This window comes from Gallinula chloropus (genome assembly GCF_964237585.1).
Source record: "Gallinula chloropus genome assembly, chromosome: 1".
In the NCBI taxonomy this organism is placed as follows: Eukaryota; Metazoa; Chordata; class Aves; order Gruiformes; family Rallidae; genus Gallinula; species Gallinula chloropus.
In genome coordinates, this window is record NC_140085.1 from 23,243,574 (window position 1) to 23,264,485 (window position 20,912).

General features: G+C 42.5%; 1 protein-coding gene across 1 annotated transcript; it reads right to left on the minus strand.

The window, feature by feature from the left end:
* Positions 1–4,540: 4,540 nt before the first annotated feature.
* On the minus strand, positions 4,541–20,870 carry LOC311194445 (overexpressed in colon carcinoma 1 protein homolog; the record flags this gene model as incomplete). The annotated part of the gene is made up of 6 exons (XM_084267548.1): positions 4,541–4,586; positions 5,896–5,936; positions 6,742–6,821; positions 7,907–7,942; positions 14,892–14,916; positions 20,828–20,870. 5 exons carry the CDS (start codon positions 20,868–20,870, stop codon positions 5,932–5,934), a joined length of 189 nt encoding a protein of 62 aa, XP_084123674.1. The 3' UTR covers positions 4,541–4,586; positions 5,896–5,931.
* Positions 20,871–20,912: the final 42 nt, after the last annotated feature.

Sequence of the window (20,912 nt, forward strand, 5' to 3'; positions counted from 1 at the left end):
TTCTCTTCAGTCTTAAAATGATTTTGCAGTGATCTACTTCTTGCTGTATTTGCAAATTAGAATCACAGGGAAATGGAGCAGATACTTAAATTAAAATATCTTCTTTTTTATGTTGTTTTCAGTTCCTAACCTCCTTCTGCACCTGTCTTTGCTTCAAAGATTACAATCCTCATTCTCCTACATATTTCCTCCTTTCTGGCACATCCTTTTCATCCAAGCTCCATCCCATGATATCTTTCTAATTCTTTCTCAGAACAATTCAGCTAATGAGAGTTTCACTACACCTCATGGAATAATCAGTTTCACAAGCAGGGTCCTATCTTCAGCTACAGGTGTTTTAATAATGACCAGGTAAGTGCCCACTACATGAAGTCCCCCCAGCACGGGTGCCAGCTGTTCTAAGTACCCACAAGCAGGTTTCTGCTCTATGGGAAATACTCCTATGTTTGAAAATCCTGGATTTACAGTAACAATCATTAGATCATGTAAAATAAAATTGCCCCTATTATAATAAATTAAATTTTATGCATGCTTGTTGTTAAAACAAGGGCTGAATCATTTAGCCCATCCTCATAAGATTTCCTGCAATACCAGCCCACCACTGCTCTACAGAAAGCTTACAGAACTGATATTTTCTTGGGTTTTTCTAAATATATTGGGGGTAAAAACCAAACCAACCACTCCACAAATCACCCTCCTCCAGCATGTTCTCCACAAAGCCAATTCACCTGAAGTGTTCAAATTGCTGCCAGTAGGAAGCAATGATGATGTGCTGCAAAACTCCAAGGAACTGTAACTAGATTGGAGCTTCTTTTAGTGGGTGCATGCAACTGAGGAGCTGTAGTAGCAGTTTGTAATAATTGTCACTTCTGATCACCATGGGAACCAAACAGAGGTCTACTTTGCCAAAAACAGATCAGTAGTGACTCACCAACTGCTTGGGAAGCATGATTATTGACAATCACTAGACTTGTGTGGGTGACAGGGAACAATACACTAGTGATGCTGTTTCAGCCCATAGCCCAGTACAGCAGAGACTCCTCTGCTAGACATGCAGGATGAAATCAAGTGAATTAGTACTTTGTCTACGTGTTCATTAGAGACAAATTTCACCTTTATGATTTTCTGCAGCTTCAGCCTTGTGTGGACTCTTAGCTGTGAGAGGATTTCACTTCTACTGAATGAAGTCCTGACTGAGTCCACACCGGACTTTACCACACCTCCTGCAACTCTCTGAGTGACAGATTTAGCCTGAGTGACACAGAGGTTTAAAGCTGTATTACATCCTCTGAACTATGCTGTGATGTGGTTAGCACCCAGCCCAGATACCAAGAAGTTGAATCCTTAAAACTAAGATGCTGGTTCTGGATTAAGAAGAGAGCACTAAATGCAGTGTCTCATCAGTGTAATCCAAAGGAACAGTTGTCTTCGAGGTGAAATAGTTTGTACAACTGGAACAAAATTTGCAGCCCAAGATGGTTGGATTGTTTTTCAGCCAATCACAAACCATAGTTTCAGTCCTGTGCTTTGGTATTCCAGAATTTTGCAAGATTTGATTGTCTGAGTTGTGTGAATTCAAGCATAGTATTTCTGAGCTGTCAAAGAATTCCAGATAAGAGATTCTGAGATTACAAAGTCAGAACTCACTGTCTCTGCTAAATATTTTAACTGTGTCCTCAGCTCTGTCTGGAGAAGGAGAGACAGCTGCAAAGGAAATGGTAACACAGCTCCATCATTTCAATGCTGCTTCTTTACAAATGTTAATTCAAGATGTTTTGACAAAACCAAAGTCTATCTCTTAATAATAACAACTCTGCCATTCAATGGCTTCTTGTGTTTTGTTCTCACTCCTCATATTGAACCATCATTTGAGTGCCTAAATATCCTCAAAGGATGCCATCAAATGCACAGCTGGCAGCTGGTACATAGGGATTCTTTTGTGTTCCTCCTCCTAACAGAAATATCCAAGGATTGTAAATTTTGAAAGAGCAGATATCCCCATTTCTCCATCTTAAGAAATGCTACTCCCCACAGAGGTATTTCAAAGAGCAGAAAATCAGTCCCCTAAGTGGAATTTGGCCAAGAGTTCATACAGTGTCCTGTCACAGTTTCTAGACCTGTGGGTCCTCGGGAAAACACAAGACAAGTGTCTGCAAATCTCAGACAAGGGCAAGGCCCCAGCTCTTCCGTTTGATGGGTACAGACCTGCATGGCATAAAGGATTGTGTATCTACTGCAGAGGCTCCAGCCCGTGATACTGAAACGTTTGTGAGTTGATCAGTAAGCTTCTGAGATTAAAAGATGCAGAGGAACAGAAATATTAAGAAACCACCATACCTCCCACACATTCAGAGGATGAATCATTGAGAAGCCAATTCTGCAAAGTGCTCCACTTCTCTGCAGCTCTGTACAGGAAAAATCAAGCAATGATGTAAAACAAGAAAAAGTACCCTTTGCAACTGTCCTACCACCAACTGCTAGGAGCTATTCACTAACCATCTCCTCATTTCCTCAGCCCACACATGGGGGTTCAGAAGTCAGTAGCAGAACAAGTGATGTTCAACTTCAGCCCTGTCCACCTCTTTGATGATTCTCCCCAGCAACTGAAGGATAGAAGTGTACAAATAACTGGGGAGGTTACTGGCATCTGTCTGTCATTGGCTTTGCAAGCACTCGATGAACTATGATGTAACCTAGTAGGATGGCTGGTGTTTGTTCTGCTTTGGGAAAGGCAATCGCGATCAGGTCAGGCATGGACCCAATTGCTGAGTACCAAATAAACCTGTACTGTGCAAACTGTTTAGAGCATTGGTGGAATATGTGATGTGGAAACTAATCCCTTATGCTAGGGGAAGCAGGTGGCAAGCAAACCTGCATGTTTATTGCTCGTTGCTATTTGAGTTCACATCAGCTTGGCCTGCAAGAACAAGACTTTGCAGATGTATTCTACAGGCATTCATTCTAACACCAACTCTTAATCTTCAAGATTATTTCCTCTTAGTTCAAGGTTGAAGGGGTCAAATATGAGACATGCATTTGTATTCACGAGCTAGAAGCCTGAAATTGTTGATGTCCCAAGTAACAGATTTCTAGAGAACAGCAGGAAATAATGTCACAAATACTTCAACAGGACAAGCAAGGAATATTTTTAAATACTTCCTTTTACAGGACTCACCCTAAGCAAGCTACCACTTCTTTTAAAGCTGGAGCTGCAGGTTTCTGGAAACCATAGTCAATAGTTCTTCACTGGTCTTAACAGAGATTGGTGAAATGGACAGTAATTTCATGGTTTACAGTGTTTCACTTCATGTCCAAATTTTATGTTTTGCTTTTTTTTTTTTTTTGTCATTTCAAAAGTGGTTGTTAATCTCCATCAATACATTATTATGGTGTGGGTTGGGGTTATTTTTTTTTGTTTGCTTATTTGTTTGCTTAATGTATATGGCATATCATGTACTATTAAAAACAGTTTGACTAAAGTATTATGCAAAAGGCTTTAATAATTTAAATACTTGTTCAGCCATATGGAAACATACAATCTGGTTTATGTTCTGTGAGAAACCTACAGTTGCTATAAACTTGATGAATTTTAAAACAACCCATCCGTTATTTAATACAACAACTTGCTGAAGTAATAATAACGCTCATTCTGTTACAGTTTGTCATACTGGAGATGCTTCGAGATGAGTCAGGGACACAAAACTAACGGCGATCAAAAATCGTCTGCAGAGCTGGAGTTTAGTCCCACTACCTCTGAAAATACTATCACTTCATCCTTATGCAAGGAAATGTCATTGTAACATTCCACACAACGGAAGACATAACATGATGGTTTGGTTTGTTAGTATTTTTTTTCCACGTAATGCTTTATAAAAGAAATAAGACTGAAGAAAATAAAAACCGACATGTAAATATTACGATGAAGTACTTTGTTATTTAAATAAATTTCCTTGGACAGTAGCTTCTTAAAAGGTGAAATTAACCACTAACATTTGTCCCACTGTATAAAAGTGACAGTAGTAATTACAAAGAACCTGATGGTCTTATGCTTATTTCATCCTATTTCTTAAGTTTTCACAGCAAAAATATTAAAATTTGCAATATTACCAAAAAGATGCAAACCTGTCAAATATATTACTCTGAAGTAAATTAACAATTAATTTATAGGAACCTACAATAGGAACTATTAAGTGGACAGTAGTAATGGTTTTCTATATAAAATCTATCAAAAATTGTTGGAGAAAATATATGAAGCGTAGCTGATTGATAGCTGATGAGATCTGCAGTATGGCCACAGAGAAATAAGTTGCAGATCATCAGAGTTAGCTCTTGTGCAGAAACATCCACCATGAGTTCATCAATTTCACTTCTCACTGGAGAACAGCAGGAGGTTTCCGTATCGCAGCCGTCACAGGGAACGGATCCGGTGCTGTACTTTGAGCTTTACCCGTAGTTGGAACTTGCAACAGTTTCGGTTGTTTTGGTGCTCTGATCCCTCTTGCTCTCCAGAAGGCTACGTAAATATAAAAGTCTTCAGCAGAAAGACGACTCTCTCTAAAGCACTGGCAAGTGGTCTCAGTAGAAGACTGTTCAGAAAAAAAAAAAGAAAGAACAAACCAACCAGACTCAGCTGGACTGGTGAAGCGACATTGGGAAAGCAATACAGCAGCACCACACATAAACCAGCAAGCCAAGCAGAGATTTGTGGTCTATACCCTCCAGACACACATGCCCATAAACATGTGGAGCTCAGAGGACCCTTTGCCAATTAAAAGGTGCTCATCTGTCTGTTTTTTTCAGCCAGAGTCAGCAGTCAAGCCCTAATCTTGCCCCTGTGGAGGCAAAGTATACTTCAGCTGCTTTGAATATCAGAAATGTCAAGTGATTCATTCTGCCCAACCTCAGCACCTAGATAAGGACCTAATTAACCTGGGCTCTGGTCATCAACTACAGATAGAAAGCTGCAACCTCAAGAAGGTGCTTCAGTCTTGCCCAGGTCGAGGGCAGTGGTGTTCCCAGCTTAGATATCTCAGCCAGGATACTGAAATTGTGTTATGACCAACTGCAGGTCTCGCTATATATAACCAGTGTGTGTTCTGCTCTACTGGGCCTGTGTCCAGCACCGGGACCAGCCAGAACTGCTTCTGGCTACTCACCAAAATTAGGAAAGGATTCTACTTCCTATGGAAAGCGTTGGCAGCTTTCCCTGCCCCTAAACTGGCTAGTGTTCCCTTTCAAAATTTGTCAATGTTTATTCAGTTCAAATTCTGGACGGAAACTGAGCTCGGTTTAGTTTTCTTCAGACATGAATCTGTACAGGGCTTCTTTTTTTTTTTTTTTTTTTAGTTAATTGGAGCTCTTAAATCAGGAATAAATTCCATAAATATTCACTGTCCTGTTCTGGCTGGTGGAGAACAAAGCCCCACAGATTCTCCCATAGCAAGTGGAAAGCTCCAATAATTCACTTTGTGAGTGCCTCACTTTGGTCCTCAAGGTCCTCCCCAAAACAGAGATGTTTTCTAACCAAAACCTACTTACTCCTAGGAAAAGCTTTGCCTCTACAGACATTGGTCTACACACTGCTGATGCACCTCATCTCTCATGGGAGGTCTTAGTGCTGCTGCACGATCAGCTGTGGTGTGGCTGATGGTGATTGCAAGGACATTTGATTTTTATTGATTTCCCACATGGAGTAATATGGGGTTTCCTTGCTTCTCACTTCTCACCAAGAAGGCGACTTTATCCTCTTTTTAATTTACATCTGCACCACTGAGAACTGGCCACTGGACCAGGCTTTAGAAGAATTATGGTGCAGCTGGAGAAGGAGCACTGCCATCTTTTTACCATTCAACAAATGCCTGCCAAGCACATAACATTTATTAAGACATACTGTACCTCCAGCTGTTTGGATCTTGATGTGTTTATTTCCTTCTAATCTTAATTAGAAAACAAAAAATAAAGATGGTTAAAACATTGTAACATATCACTAATGTTGAACACTGCTTTAAAAAAACACACAACAAAGGTACTACTGTTCCAAAACCAGCTACTCTTTTATGGTTAATAGCATTATTTTTCTCCTTTTTTTTTGTTTTGCAGCAAATTTTGGAAGCACCAACCAGTGACTAAAGTCTGTGCTGCACGTATGTGACAGCAGCATTTCGCTGTATTAAATCTCAACAATTATTACCCGATTTCATAAATATATGTTTATGACTTGTCTATTAAGTACCTATAAACTTAATGCCTTTTCCTGCTGTTGAAAAACATCACATGGGAAAGAAACCGTTTGCAGCGTGTTTCACATAAGAACAGAAATAAACCTGAAAGCAAGCACTTACCAACTGTTATTACTGGAATTCGCCACAATGCAAGTAAACACCTTCAAAACTAAAAATAGTGCCGAGGCTCTGCAAGTGCATCTGTCACAGCCTCTTAAACCTAACAGGGATTTGTTTTCTTTGAATCTGTAGAGCACTCAAAGCCTGGAGAAGCTGTTCAGAAGACAATTTACCACATTGTCAGCATCTGCTCTAAGATCCTTCTGCAAAAGTAAGTGTGGCAAGATTTAAATAAATGGGAACGATCACTTTAATGATTATAAATAGCCCCACTACCTTAAGAGCCTCTATGGCTAGCCAGTCTGTCTGAAATAATAATTGATTTTTAAAGGAAATGCATCCTACTAGATGAAATTAAACTGAGAAAGCAGGAGAAACTCAACACGCAGCCTCACGGTACCTTTTGGTGCAGCTTTCGTCTGACTGGAAACCATGGCAGCCGCATCCGCCGGCAGCCCAACGTACACACCACCATAGTTCCTGAGTAGAGGAAATAGTTAAGGGGACATCAGAGTTCAATTGAAACACTTCTCCCTATATCTACAAAGGCCACAGATACTCAGAGAGGAGGGTGCTTCTGCACAAGCCCTCCTTTACCACGGCTGTGTGAAAAGTGCATATTAAGTGCCATGTGCTTGCCAGTGTGGTGCCAGGCAAAAAAACTCTGAGACTCACTGTTACTCTTAAGTGGAGCCCAAGCCTGTGAGAGATGCTGTTTTTCACTCCAGTTCCTAATATTTTTCATAAAACCCCAGCTGGGTTGTGACAATAAACCCCACCTGCCCAGCTCCTGCTAGACACCAGATTTATCCAACTGAGGACAGCAAACCGGACAGTAATGGAACTGCTGAAGCACCTCACTTCAAACAGCACACACCAACTAAACAGCACTTTTATGCCTCCTTGTTAATAAATAGGACCTGCAGCCTCCTGCTTCGGCTCACACTTGGAGAAAACTGTTAGTAGGAAGGAGCACAAGGGTGTTAGGTACTTTCACATCCCAACCCTCTCCTCTTCATGGCCCTGCAGAGTGTATTTTCTGGCTCCAAGGCCTGTATGAAAAGCAGGGACTGATGTAAGAAGGTGAAAAACTGGGACCTTAAGAGCCTCTGCCATGCCTGGAGCTACTTGCAGAAACTGCTGTACTCCATTAGGTGCCAAATTAAGCACACCTCCTCCAGCCCTCAGGACTTTGAGTTGATTCCTGATTTGTTTGATGATAGTCACACTTCCTTCTACTTCCAGCCCAGCAGAAATTTCCCACAAATGCTAATGCCATTGTCTGTGATGGGGCTGGTGGGACAGCAGAGGTCAGTAGCCCTAACTGAGCACATCACTGCTCTTCTTGCTGCAAGGTTCTCTCCTCCCCAGCTCACTGGGGAGTAGATTCATGGGGTGAGTAGATTCATCAATACTGGGCTCTGAGAGAGATTTCCTGCTCTCTTTTCTTTTTTCTCTGCTTTGGTGGTGGTGGTGGCGACTAGAAGGAAAGGAAAGGTGTACATCTGGTGACAGAACTCATTGCAGCCCATTGTAAATAAAGCCAGTCTCAGCAGAGCACTTACCTCCTTTTATCATCATCTGATACAGATTCTTCTGCTCTGTAACATCAAAGGACATAAAGCACATTAGCAGATTGTTTCTTTCAGATACTCTGTCACCATCTGGGTAGATTCAGGAGTAAGGGAAGGAGATTATTACTGATCCCAGTTTAATTCAGGTCATCCACAATTCAATAAAGTATTCACACAGGCACAAAAAGAGAGACAGTTTTCCAATCTAATGTACAGAAGGAAAGAAAAAAAAGGATTGAGAACAGATGGAGCTTTGTTTTCGTGACCCCTGCCTTCCAGTGATGCCTGAAAGGTTTGGGTTTGGGAGCTGAAACAGGTAAATGGACACTTTTCCTAAGGGAGTCCCCACACTGCTCCACTGATAACAGGAACATAAAGGCTTTGCACATAACAGGAGCAAGTCTGGGCTGCTATTCCATCAAAAGAGGCCTGGAAGAGAGTAGGCATCTGTGCTAGCATGGGAATGAGGATGAAGAAGGATGAAGCCATACATGAGCCAGCAGTGTGTTCTTGCAGCTCGCAAGGCCAATGGTATCCTGGGCTCCATCAGGAGAGGAGTGGCCAGCAGGGACAGGGAGGTGATTGTCCCTCTCTACTCTGCCCTCGTGAGGCTCCATCTGGAGTACTGTGTCCAGATCTGGGGCCCCCAATAAGAACTGTTGGAGAGGGTTCAGAGGAGGCCATGAAGATGATTAGAGAGCTGAAGCACCTGCCCTACAAAGAGAGGCTGAGGGAGCTGGGCTTGTTCAGCCTGGAGAAGAGAAGGCTGCGGGGGGACCTCATTGCAGCCTTCCAGCACCTGAAGGGAGTTTATAAAAAGAGAGGAATCAACTTTTTAAAAGGGTAGATAATGGCAGGACAAGGGGGAATGGACTAAAGCTAAAGGAGGGAAGGTTTAGATTAGATATTAGGGGGAAGTTTTTTACAGAGTGGTGAGGTGCTGGAACAGGCTGCCCAGAGAGGTGGTGGATGCCCTGTCCCTGGAGGTGTTCAAGGCCAGGTTGGATGGGGCCCTGGGAAGCCTTGTGTAGATCCAGGCCTGGAGGTTGGTGGTCTTGTCTGTGGCAGGGGGGTTAGAACTCTATGATCCCTGGGGTCCCTTCCAACCCAGACCATTCTATGATTCTATGAATGTTCACAGCAGCTGTGCCAAAAGATGTTACGGAGCCTCCCTGTAAAATGAGATGCTGCAATTCTTGAAGTCAGAGTTGCTTACAAACCAAACAATTGTTACTAATCCTTTAGAAATGGGCAATTACTTCTTTTACCTTTAGAGTAAAACCACAGGTCAGTCTGTAGGTCAGTAGGGAGTCACTGAGGTTTGACTGAAATACTCTCCGGTGTAGCAGGGAGTAAATGAATCGGCATCAGTGGGAAGACAGATGTAGTACAGTAAAGATAAAGAATTTATTCCTCCTCCCTGGGGGTGCAGTCCCTGCGCTGCAGTCTCAGTCTGTGCCCCAGCACCAGCCTTCGCACAAATCGCTCACCCATCTTTGATTAAATATTTGGACTTTGATCTCTGCTTGCATGGCTGGGTATGGATCGGGGCAGCAGCTGCACTTCAGCTTGGTCTGCAGCCTACCAACCTAGCGATAAAACCAGAAGCAAGATGGCTCGAATGCTGTTAGATCCACAGACATCCTTCACCCCTTCCCTGGGGGAAAACCGTGAGAACTGCCCAAGGAGTCCCACACCGTAGCTGTGCAGGGAGCCAGGAGACACAGACACAGTGGTGCCAGGGAAGGCTGCAGTCAGCAAAGGGGGCACCGCCACCCAAGGAGGGCTCTGCCGTGGGAATGTTCATGCACAGACTGCTCACCCACATATCCTGAATATTCCCACTAAAGGAAGGGCCAATTGACTCGACTATGGGGGCAGTGCAGAGATATTCCCCATCATGAGCTGATCCATGAATTTCTGATCTGCTCCCTTGGTGATAAATCTGAGAGCTGGCCTTTACCCAGTGTTAGGGCTAAATCCTTTCTGTAGCCTTGAAAGGCATTTCTGAACTATGATATTTAACAATAATATATGACATTTCTCATTGCAATTTATTTATTCTAAGAGGTAGGTGTGCCCACTGTTTAATCACCAGGGCTGGATGCCATTTCCGATCCCTGAAGTCAATGGCATTTTGGCCCAAAGTGCAGAGAGCTCATAGAAAGATGCTGCCTTAAATGCAACAAAACACCCCTTAAACCTCAGCCAGCGCTCTCCTGGGAGGGCAGCAAATGCCTGAAAAATAATACTACAATTTGGAAATCATCTTATACTTATCTTCTTTCTAAGCAGTAGTACATTACAAACTATCCTTCCTGTGTCACCACAGTGACTAAGGTGACACCAGTCCTTCTAATAGTAGAGGTTTAGGGTAAATTTAAGCATGCTGAAGTTTTGCCCATATTCACACAGAGCACAGCACAGTGTGGGCTCAGCCTCCTCATCTGTTGTCTTTGTCTATGTCTTACCCCTCAAGAGAGGTGGAGCAATAAAATCCTCATCTCTGGCCCTCCTGCCACTCCTCCCTGGAGGAGCAAGTGCCATTTCAGAAGGCATCACCCACCTCCTCTGAACCCACGGTGCCTACACCACCTCGCAGTCCTCATGCACAGGGCCAGAAGAATTCAAAGACAACTTTCCCTGAAGGCTGTGAACCTGCTCTGTCCTAGTGTGAGCCAAGTCCAGCTGAAGGAAGTGGTACACACAGGCTTTACAATCAGGAGCCATGAGCCCTCTATTTTTAGCAAAAAGAAAAAAAAAAGCCAGCACTTTAAGAGAGGGACTTTGGGCGCCATGAGACCACAAACAATCATTTCTGTTGAACCAACTGAATGTGTCACAGGATTGATTTTCTTAAGGAACTGGAAACATTTTCTATAATCCAGATTAACCATTATCCAGAGAAAAGAACTCTTTAAAAGCACCATCAACTTCACGCACAGCTCAAAGCCTCTAAAATGGAGTGGCAAGAATAATAATCAATATTGTCTAACAGGAAATTAATGTCAATGTTTAAAAAACCAAAAAAAGTCTCTACTAGGCAACAGGGCTATTTCCTTCTGTTCTAAAACAGTTTTGTAAGGGGCATCACTGGACTATTACTGTCTTTCTCTCACCAAAACAAATTAGCCAGGTCTATGACTAAGCAGGATAGAGTTTTTTAACCCTTTTGCCCTCTTTCTTTACTCTCAATAGCTACAAATCAAACCCTAATTTTGCAATACCTTTTCCCTTAAATGCACAACAGCAAATATAATCTGGGACTGTAAAGGCCACAGCTCTTGGGCTGGGTGATGACTGGATGCAACTCGTCATAGTTCTGCTAGGAAAGGGGAGGTGAGCAGAGACAGGAGGAACGTGGGAGCAAGAGAAGGGAAAGAAAAATTCTGGTGATGGCACTTAAGGAAGAAGCTATTTTCCACCCCTTTCTGGGGACTCCTTTCTAAGCAACGCGGGAAGGAATGCTGCTCCAGTTTATGCATTGGGCACTTTCACACACCTTCACACACTGTAGGTTATAAGGTCCCATTTTGAAAGGTGCCCACTAACTTCACAAGATCGAATTCCCAGGTGCCAGCTGAGCCACTGCAGCAGGAGCTGTTGCTGTGCTCGTGCTGGGTGAACATGGGTCACTCTGGGGAGCAGAGCTGCGACAGCGGCACTTGACTGCACAGAAATGAGGATGGAAAGAAGCTCCTTTGGCTTCAGCACTCCTCCCATTGCCACATCTCCCAGACTTGCAGAGGGAATATGGGGATACGGGATTCCAGCACATCCTTTCTCTCTCCCTCTCTACCTCCAATGCATCTCCAGCCTCTTATTATGTCAAGAATGAAGGAAGAACCTAACATTAAAAAAAATAATCTTTAAATATCTCCACTTACAGAGTCCTCCAGGAACAGCAAGCTGGGAGAAGCTTTTTTTTTTTTCCCCCAGGAATAGACAGCAAAATGAACTGTGGGGTCTGATGTGCTTTGTGCTGATCTGCTGCCGTGTTGCTGCACCTCAGATGTTGTTGCCATCTCTCTAGTGAGAGCACGTTTTTCAGCAGGTAGCGTAGGTGGAGTCCTGTAGCCAGCAGGAGGATTTAACAGCAAATCTACATAACGGCATTCTATTTTCAGCTAGAGTAAATGTTTCTTTTGGTAAGGATTGTCTGTCCCAAGAGACTTCATGTCACCCTCCAAAGTCTGAAAAGTATGCTTGCTTCAACTGTCAGTTCTTACATCCATCAGTCCTATGTCCATTTGATGGTAAAAGAACCTGTCATTTTTCACATAATATCTTAAATACCAAATGACAGGCATTCACATTAATTCATTCCAGACACATTTTTCTTACCTCAGCTTTTATGGCTCTGTCTGTGCCAAGCATTACACGGGGTTCTTTCTAGCTGTGCTCAGTAGTTCCACCACAAATGATTCACTAAACTTTGTACAAGTGACAGACCACTTCTCCTTAGTTTCTCAGCATTTCTGGGAACAAGGGCCTGCCATTTGTACTTAATGGATTTCTTCCCAATATTCTGAAACAGGCTTGAATTGCTTTGTCCTTTCCTTCCTACTGTTTCTAATCTTCCTCTGGACTTAGCTACATTCTCCATATCACAAGCATTGCATTACTTTCTAGCATCACCCCTCCTACATTTAAGCTTTCCCAGCTTGCACTGATGTGTTTCTCTTTATCAGTGGGACAGAAGCACTGGCTATAGCTGGCTGACACATTCACTGTTGATTTGAGGCTTGGAGGACACAGGGAGAGGTCACCTTCCCAGACCATACATCCTTCTTGTCACCACATGGCCCTCAGCCTCCACAGCACTTCACTTAGGAAGGTCGTATCATCATCCCTATCTTACTGGTGAAGAAATTCAAGGCCCAGAGGGCAAAGCAGCTTCCCCATGGTCACCTGTGAGGGCTCAGAGCAGGATCCAGCCCTCCCTCTTGGCACCCATCTGCTCAGCCCAGGAGATGCTTGTGCCTTGGCAATGAGTCACAGTCAAGAAATGAGAAATCTCTTGAGTTAGAATAACCGTTTTCTGTATCAAAAAGTACTATGTAAGTAAGGAGACATCTAAAGGCTTCTCTGGACCAGAGTCAATACAACTGAAATGTAACGGAAAAAAAACAGTGGGTTTTCTTAAAGAGGATTTTATTTTTAATCTTTTATCTGATAAAGTGAAAGGGTAAAAAACAAAAGCTTGTACGGATTTATAATGTTAGTTAACATAAATCTGTTCATTTCCATAAAACTCAAATAGTTTTTTCTGGTATTTTATGTCCTTTGTAAATACCTGCACTTGAATGTTAGGATGATTGATTTAGGACTTTCTGTGTCATCGCCGCCATTCCTCATTAACAGATCTGTGTTCCTCATGTCTGACAAGAAGGCTCAACCATGCTATTACTCACATAGGTTGTTCTTATCTGAATAAGTAATGGTTCCAGGACTGACCCTTTCACTTTGTTGAAGTCTGCACTGGTAATTATTTCTAAGTTATCCCGATACTTTATTGAAGCGTGACTGATGATCTGACACTTACAAGTAGGATGTTCCCAGTTTAACTACTAAAGCCTAGCCCTACAAATGCTTCACCACACACAGACACAGTTCTGCATATCCCCAAACTTTTAAGCACAGAAACATGCCTACCAAGTGCATCATTTAACAGTGCTCGCAATTTTGAAATTTAAAACTACCAAAGGGCAAAGAGAGAGATGCAATTCCAAGTCACTTCAATTATCTAAAAATGAAGAACAAGAAACGCCCTGATATAAATGAAAACCAGTGGGTTTGTATGTACAGAAGAGCTGAAGGCACGGATGCCACAGGCTGTGTCAAGAAGAGGTTCCTCATAAGCTCACCATCTGACACTGCAAACCCAGAAAACAGCCTACACGGGTAGCACAGATCTCAAGAGTGATCTGTGACAAGAGTGTTCATCTGCCAAGTGGGACCTGTAGTGAGTTCTCAGCTGTGCTCTATAATAGCAAGGACAAGCCTGTTGTTAAGCTATTCTCTCCACTTGCTTATCTGACTTGACAGCCCTCATTTCTACACCAGGATTCCTCTGTCTAATTAGAGTAGTTACTCTAAATGAAGTAAATAAAGCTGAAGAATGTTCCTATTGCGTAACAGGAAAATCTTTCCCAGGTCACTCAGTCTCAAACTCCAGTGGCAAATACCAATTACAATGCTAGGCTAGAAGGAGGCAAGACCTCAGGAGGACCTCTTTAATGTTTTCTTTGATAAGAAAATAAATTTATGACTGTATAAAGCTGTTCCTGCACATTTCTGCATAAGCAAATGGAAAACGGGCTGAGAAAAGCTGATCTTTTGCTGTTGCTTTTCTGAAAAGCAGAAGTTGGCAAGAGACAACAGGACAATAGAGGTTTAGACCTTCCACATTTAGAGAAAAACAGGATGGGTAGGGCTGCCCTCTGCTACTCAGTGTCAAAGATAAGGGAAAGAAAGACAAGCTGAGAGATACTATCTTTAATGCAAAGAATATCTAAAGCAGGTGGGTACCTTGAAAAGGAAGTCTGGATGGGTTACTGGGTCTCCTGCAGAGAGGAAATTTGCCTCAGTGGCTCTATAAATCTCTCACAGGGCTCAGTGGAAATATATGTGGTTGCTTCACACAATGATGTGTCCTTTGGAAAAAGGTGTACTGGTAGGTTACAGAGAAGAGTTGTCTGATGTAATATGACCATCTCTGGGAGATAACTCTCTCAACAGAAGCAGCGAAAGGACATTTCTGTCTGAGAAATAACAAAGGAAGGAATCTGTAGAAAAGTAAACAAGACACGAAGTTGTTTTGTGGAGACGGAAGCTGTCACTAAAGACAATAAACACCTGGTGGTGTTGATTACATGTTAGGAGCCTGATGAATCATATATGACTAAATCTAGTATAAAGCTAGTAGGACTGAAGGTAAGACCAGAGTTACAAATTTGAAAGAGTAAATACTTACACATCTTTAGTAGTCCCCGTGGCACCTAGAATGGAAAAAAAAAAAAGTGCATATTTACCATATAATGGCACAATCCTCTAAACCAACTGATAGTACAGTAAGCATTGCTCTGCCTTTCTGTCCTAAACAATGCAGAAATAGCAACAGGAATTTTTCTATTGTCAGAGAACAGGTTTCTTATGTCTATCTAGCTTATCCTCAGTGATTATCTAGATTATCTCTTAGAGCTGGGTCAGATTCTCAGTGGGTGAAAATGATGCTGTTGTGGACCAGCACCCAGGTGCTGGTCAGGATGACAGCAATTTAAGACAAAATCCACCTTTCTGAATTCTGTACACTTCACTTTGCTCAGTCGTCTGGTGGTTTTGTCTGCTATGAAGTTAGTGCAACTAACCAAGCAGCTGCTCCTGAACGCCTGTGTATTTTGCCAATTGATTCAGCTGTAGGCTTGGCACTACGTGTGTACAATGCTGCTCTGTTCTTCCTGACAGATAAACAAAGTTTTATAAAACAACTAGACAGGACCAATAAAAACAGTGGGACACAATCCATCCAAAGGCACAGACATCTAAATAGATCATCCACCTGTTAATTTACCCTGCTATTTAACAAAAAAAAGCACAAAGACAAAAGCCACCACCTGGCTGTCTGATCACCCTTTTCCCCCCCCCCCCAGTGACTCAGATGCTTCTTGCTGGGAGAGGGACATTCACTCAAGTACGAATTCCTTCCTGTTCCTCCCAAGTTATTAATGCCATGTTGCTATTGCTGGTATATCATTCAGCTGAGTAACCAGCAAATTATCCCTTCTATTAATTACACAAGCTAGGCTAGACATTAGAAAACCTTTCACTTCTTTTCCTGTTCCTCTCAGTACTTAGCTGGAGGAGGTCATCTGAGCTCACTCTGAAGAAGCTACAGATGTCAATCCAAAAGATTTAATGGGTTTGGAAGTAGGTTTGGGATTTTTCAGCCACAGCACTTCATTTCTTGAAAACTTCTACTTTTGCTGCTGAAAAATATCCATAAATAACAAATAACTTTCACCTCACATATGCACAATAAGCTCAGGTCCTCATTTTAAAACTTATTCTACCAGGCAGCTTTCTGAGACTGGCTTTACAGGCACATCTACAAGTTACTACATATAAAATCCCAAATTAATTGTGCCCAGGTGGAAGGTTGGCATTGCAATGCTGCGTGCAAGCTCAATCTCATCTAATGCAGAAGACATTTTCTGCTACCAAGGCTAGCTTGTCCAGAGTCAGCCCAGCTATGTACCTTCAACACACCACCCTGCCCACCTAGACAGAGCCTAGGCACATCCTCACTTCCACTTATTTCAGCAGTGTTATTTAGAATTATAAGCAAAAGTGAAACAAGAATTTGGTCCAAAATCACTTGAGTACCACTAAAGTACCTGAATATAGATCTGACTATTCCCAGTTCACAATGCAGTTTTTTTCCTGGAAGAGTTCTGACCTTGCGAATGAACACCACTTCAGTTAGGTGGCCCATAGCTATGTAATGAGTAAAAACTCATAAGGGGAGCCTGAACACTCCTTGTAGCTAGATTTTACTTCACAAAAAACCCAATAACACCTCAGTTTGTATAGATGTGTTTGTTTTTAAAGTCCAATCCATTCACCCTCACTCCTGTTATTTCACTGACATATTTCTCTGACTCTTCCATGTTTAGTGAGTGACAAGTTAATTTATAGATACTCAAGTTCCTCCTGCCAGAAGTTGAGCCAAAGAATCTTGTTTACTATCGATTCACAAACAGTGCATAGCTGTGCCACAGCAACAAGGCATAGTGCTCTCACAGCCACGATGTTTTAGAAATATGACTTGAGAAAAGGCTCACATATTTGAAAGCTTGTCCATTATTTTCCCACTGTATCAGCCTGGACTAAAAAAAGGCAGCACTTGACCCTACAAACTTTGATGCTGGTTTAGTTTTCCAAAACCTGACTAACCTCAGCAACAGACTGAGGGGTAGCTAGGAAGCTGCATCTGTAAAAAATAGGTAGTATTGAGTTGTCCTGAATGACTTATCTGCTCCCACCATCTACACAGTAGGACCATGGGTGCATTTTGGCATGTTAGAGCTGAAGGAGGAAGAGTGCAGCCTGCAGAATAACTGAGGCCCATCCAGCCATAGATGGCTGTGAGCCCAAGTGATTACAGAAGAAAAACATTCTGTCTAGAGTAATAGAGCTGTGATCCCTCCAAAAAAACCCTCAAAAAACCCAACACACCCTATAGCATTTAACAGTCAATAACGAGGAAGGACAAAAACGTATCCCAAAGCATCATCCACTGGGTGTGAGGACATTTTGCACTTTCAAAACAACAGTAGCTTGTTACTGGCAACCCTGCAGGACTTCAGCAATCGCAGGACAAATGCAAAAGGTGGTTGAAAGAAATTGATAGCCCCAGAGGATGGGAGACAAAAATTTCAGAAAAAAGATACAAAGGATGAGAGGCAACCAGTTACACGAATAAAAACACGGATACAAGAACTGCCTGAGCAGATTATGAAACATTTTTCCTCCATTATTTTATTGCAAATACTTCAAATTGCTACGAAAAGCAAATCAAAACCTCAAAATTGTGTGTACATTCATGCACCAGTTAAGATTAGAAATGAGTTTTCTATCATTGGCTACCTTCTGATTCACTCCAAAAGACAGCAACGTGGAACCAAATCCTAACATCAATGAATTTATTCTATTTATACCACAGTGTAACCAAGGACAGAATTATATCAATTTACTTCAAATTGATTACTTCAACTCATCAGGTGGCAGCTTTGTACAAAGACCTGACCTGATCAAACATTCATTTTTAAAATTATTTGGATTTTACATAGAGCAGGTTGCATGGTTTCATGGGCATTCCACCAAACTTGAACTTAATAAATCTGCTCAAATTTGGTGTGAGAGTTCTCCTTTATCATAATTTGGCTGTGTTTGAAGCTCCTCACAGACTAACAGCTTAACTGTATATTTAAATTAAGGCTAGACTGCCAGCCTCCACTGAGTGCCATAATTTAAGGTGCTGTCATTGCTACTACAATTGATATAGAAAGGAGGAGGCAGTTAAAAATTGTTAGTGAAGCTGCACTAGAATGAAAAGAAATGCCTTAACTCAAAAGTAAAGTGATGTTTAAGGGCATGTTTTTAAAAGACAAAAAAGGAAGAACTATTTTGGACCTTCTAAAGTACCAGGAAATATAAGATGAAAGAAGGATATGTAAACCAAGCTAACAAAACAGTGGGAAAAGAGCAATACAGCAATAAAGCTTCCATTGGGTAATGGGAAATTAAAAAAAAATATATATAAGCAATACTTAACACATGAAATAACTGGATAAGTTAAGAGGTATGCGCATACAACAGTTTATTTGGATAACAGAAGATGTAATTTCTCAACTGAGGAGCCCTTTGCCAGTGTCTGATGCCCAGGAAGGAAAATGTAAACTCTGTGAGCTATACTGGTGTTCTGGAGTACTGCACCACAGACAGAAATGTTATTCTAGATCACGTCTATTAGTTTAGATCTCTCAGACGATAGGGCTGATAGCTGCTCTGATGTCATTCCAGCCATGCACCAGAAGATAATGCCATTAGCTGAACTATCATTACATATACGTGTGCTTAGGAAAAAAATCAAGTTAGGCAACAACAGAAATTTCACCAGAGTAAGAAAATGGGGACTAGCATAACAAGCCTGTGAACTATGCTACAGTATTATCCTTAGTCACATAATATGACAGAGTGTTACAGGTTAATTATATGTTATGTACCTCTAGCTTTGACATTACGTACTGTAGACTAGTCACAACTCCAGCATTAAAGATCTATTCATGCTGTGCAAGCCACAAAATTAATTTGTATTTATACAGTATTCTTTCAGGAAAATATTGAGAGTTATACTTTCCTTAAGAGCTCTAGAATTCCAGTTACGAATGGTGTATTTTCTCCTTCTTCTACACAGAATAATTTTATTTATTAGATAGGTTTTGTAAGGAATGCTAAATGGAAACAATAAACAGTAGTCATGTGACTTCTTACTTTCATTACCAGTTGTTGGTTATTATAATATCATGGACTGCATAGAGTTATTCCTGACAGCCAGTGGTGAACTTGGGAAGAGAACTGGACTATTCAGAGCTGTTGTTTTTTGCCTGCACTAAGCCATTGGAGATCTGTGGACTATTTCTAAACCCCGTGCAAAGGGCTGCCACAAAATGCACGTTCAAATGTATTCTGACTAACAGTACAGGTAAGAAACCACCAAAGACAACATACCTTCAGTTAAAACAATTCACAAATCTACAGGCCAAAAGCTGCTGAAATTAGCTGCCTTTAATGCAACAGTCGACACATTTACTTAGACAACCAAACTTTCAGTTCAACATAGTTCACTAACTACTGCTGTCAGCATTAGTACATTTGTCATTTACCCATTTGGGTCATGGTACGAGTGCCAGGTCAACATTAATTGAGAAGCTACTCCAAAGGGACTAATAGTCAACTCAAAGTTTTCCTCTGAACTTCTCTGGTACTTGCTCTGGTGCTTTTACCCAGCAAACAGAGCTAGGATGTGAACAACCATCATCTCAGCTACAGTGGTAGTATACTGAAACAACCTCCAGTCACAGCAATGTAGGAATCAAATGATGGGAGAGAATTAACATGTGCAACCAGGACAGCTCTAATAAGAGTGCTGGAAGTTCAAGCAAATTCATGCAGTGTGTTCTTTATGCATCAGAGAGGCCTCTGATGGATACACATGATACCTAAAACCTCATTTATAATCATTTAAAAGAAATCAAGTAAGCAATAATGGCAGAAAAACCTCCCCCTTCCCCTGTGAGTGTGATGTGCAAGGGTTTCATGGGAAAACCAGCAACACCCCACACAAATATACACACATAGACACAACTTGGAGGAGTCATCGTTCACAAAGATAATGCCCAGTTCTGCAAATCAGGACTAGCACCACCCAGGCACCATTGAAGCTCTGCAAAGTCAAAACTGGTGAGGGGCATCATTCCAACTGGTCCAACCTCTATTTTGCTGTGTATTTTCAAGAGGTTATGAAGCTGACAAATGCATCTGAAAGACTTAATACAGGTACTGAAACAGGTGGTAATGTTTGCCAAGTCCAGTTAGGATGAAAAATGATTCATAAATGCTCATATTTAAACTTCTCTGGTGAAGGTCCACTTATCAATTTCCATATACCTTCCTTCTTTTGCAGGGCTGGGGGGAGGAAGAGCACAACAGCACCATCTTCCCAGATCTTATCTCTTTTGGAAATAACAATGAACAAATAAGGGAGCCAGCTGGACTCACCAGCCAGCAGTACACATTAACATGCAAGAAACCTCAGTCTTGGAATACCCTCTAACTTCTCCAGCAAGCAAAGGAGAAGAAGTCGCACAAATTCATTTCAGAAGTGGCATTTGTGGCCTTATAGGGAAGCAAAGGGGATGGAGCCGGAGGGATCCTTACATCCAGCCCCTGGCCTGGGCTCGCTGTGCCCAGGACAGCTACTGTTTTGGAGGCGCTGACCCTAACGACACCCCGGGCACCAGAAAGTCTTCGGTGGCCACCGGCAGGCCACATCATCCTCTCTCTCCCCAGGGCAAGCAGATCAGCCTCGGGAAAGGAAGATGCTCTTGAGCGGGCAACGATTCCGCGGCTCGGACGGGCATCCCCCAAAGCGGGGAGATGCGACCCCGCCGGGGGTGGATGTATGCCCGCCACCCTCCCCTCCCCGACTCGAAGCCCCCCGGCAGGGCTGCCCACGGGGATGCTGATATCGCCGCTCACCCAGCCCTGCCCAACCCAGCCCAACCCAACCCGACCCGACCCGACGCTTTCCCCCCGCCCACCCGAGCAGCGCCGCCGCCGCCGCCCTACCTCGCCCGCCCGCGCCGCTGGCCGTGGAGTTGCCGCAGCCCATGGGCGCTGCCCTGCCCGGCGCTGCCCTGCCCGGCCGTGCGGA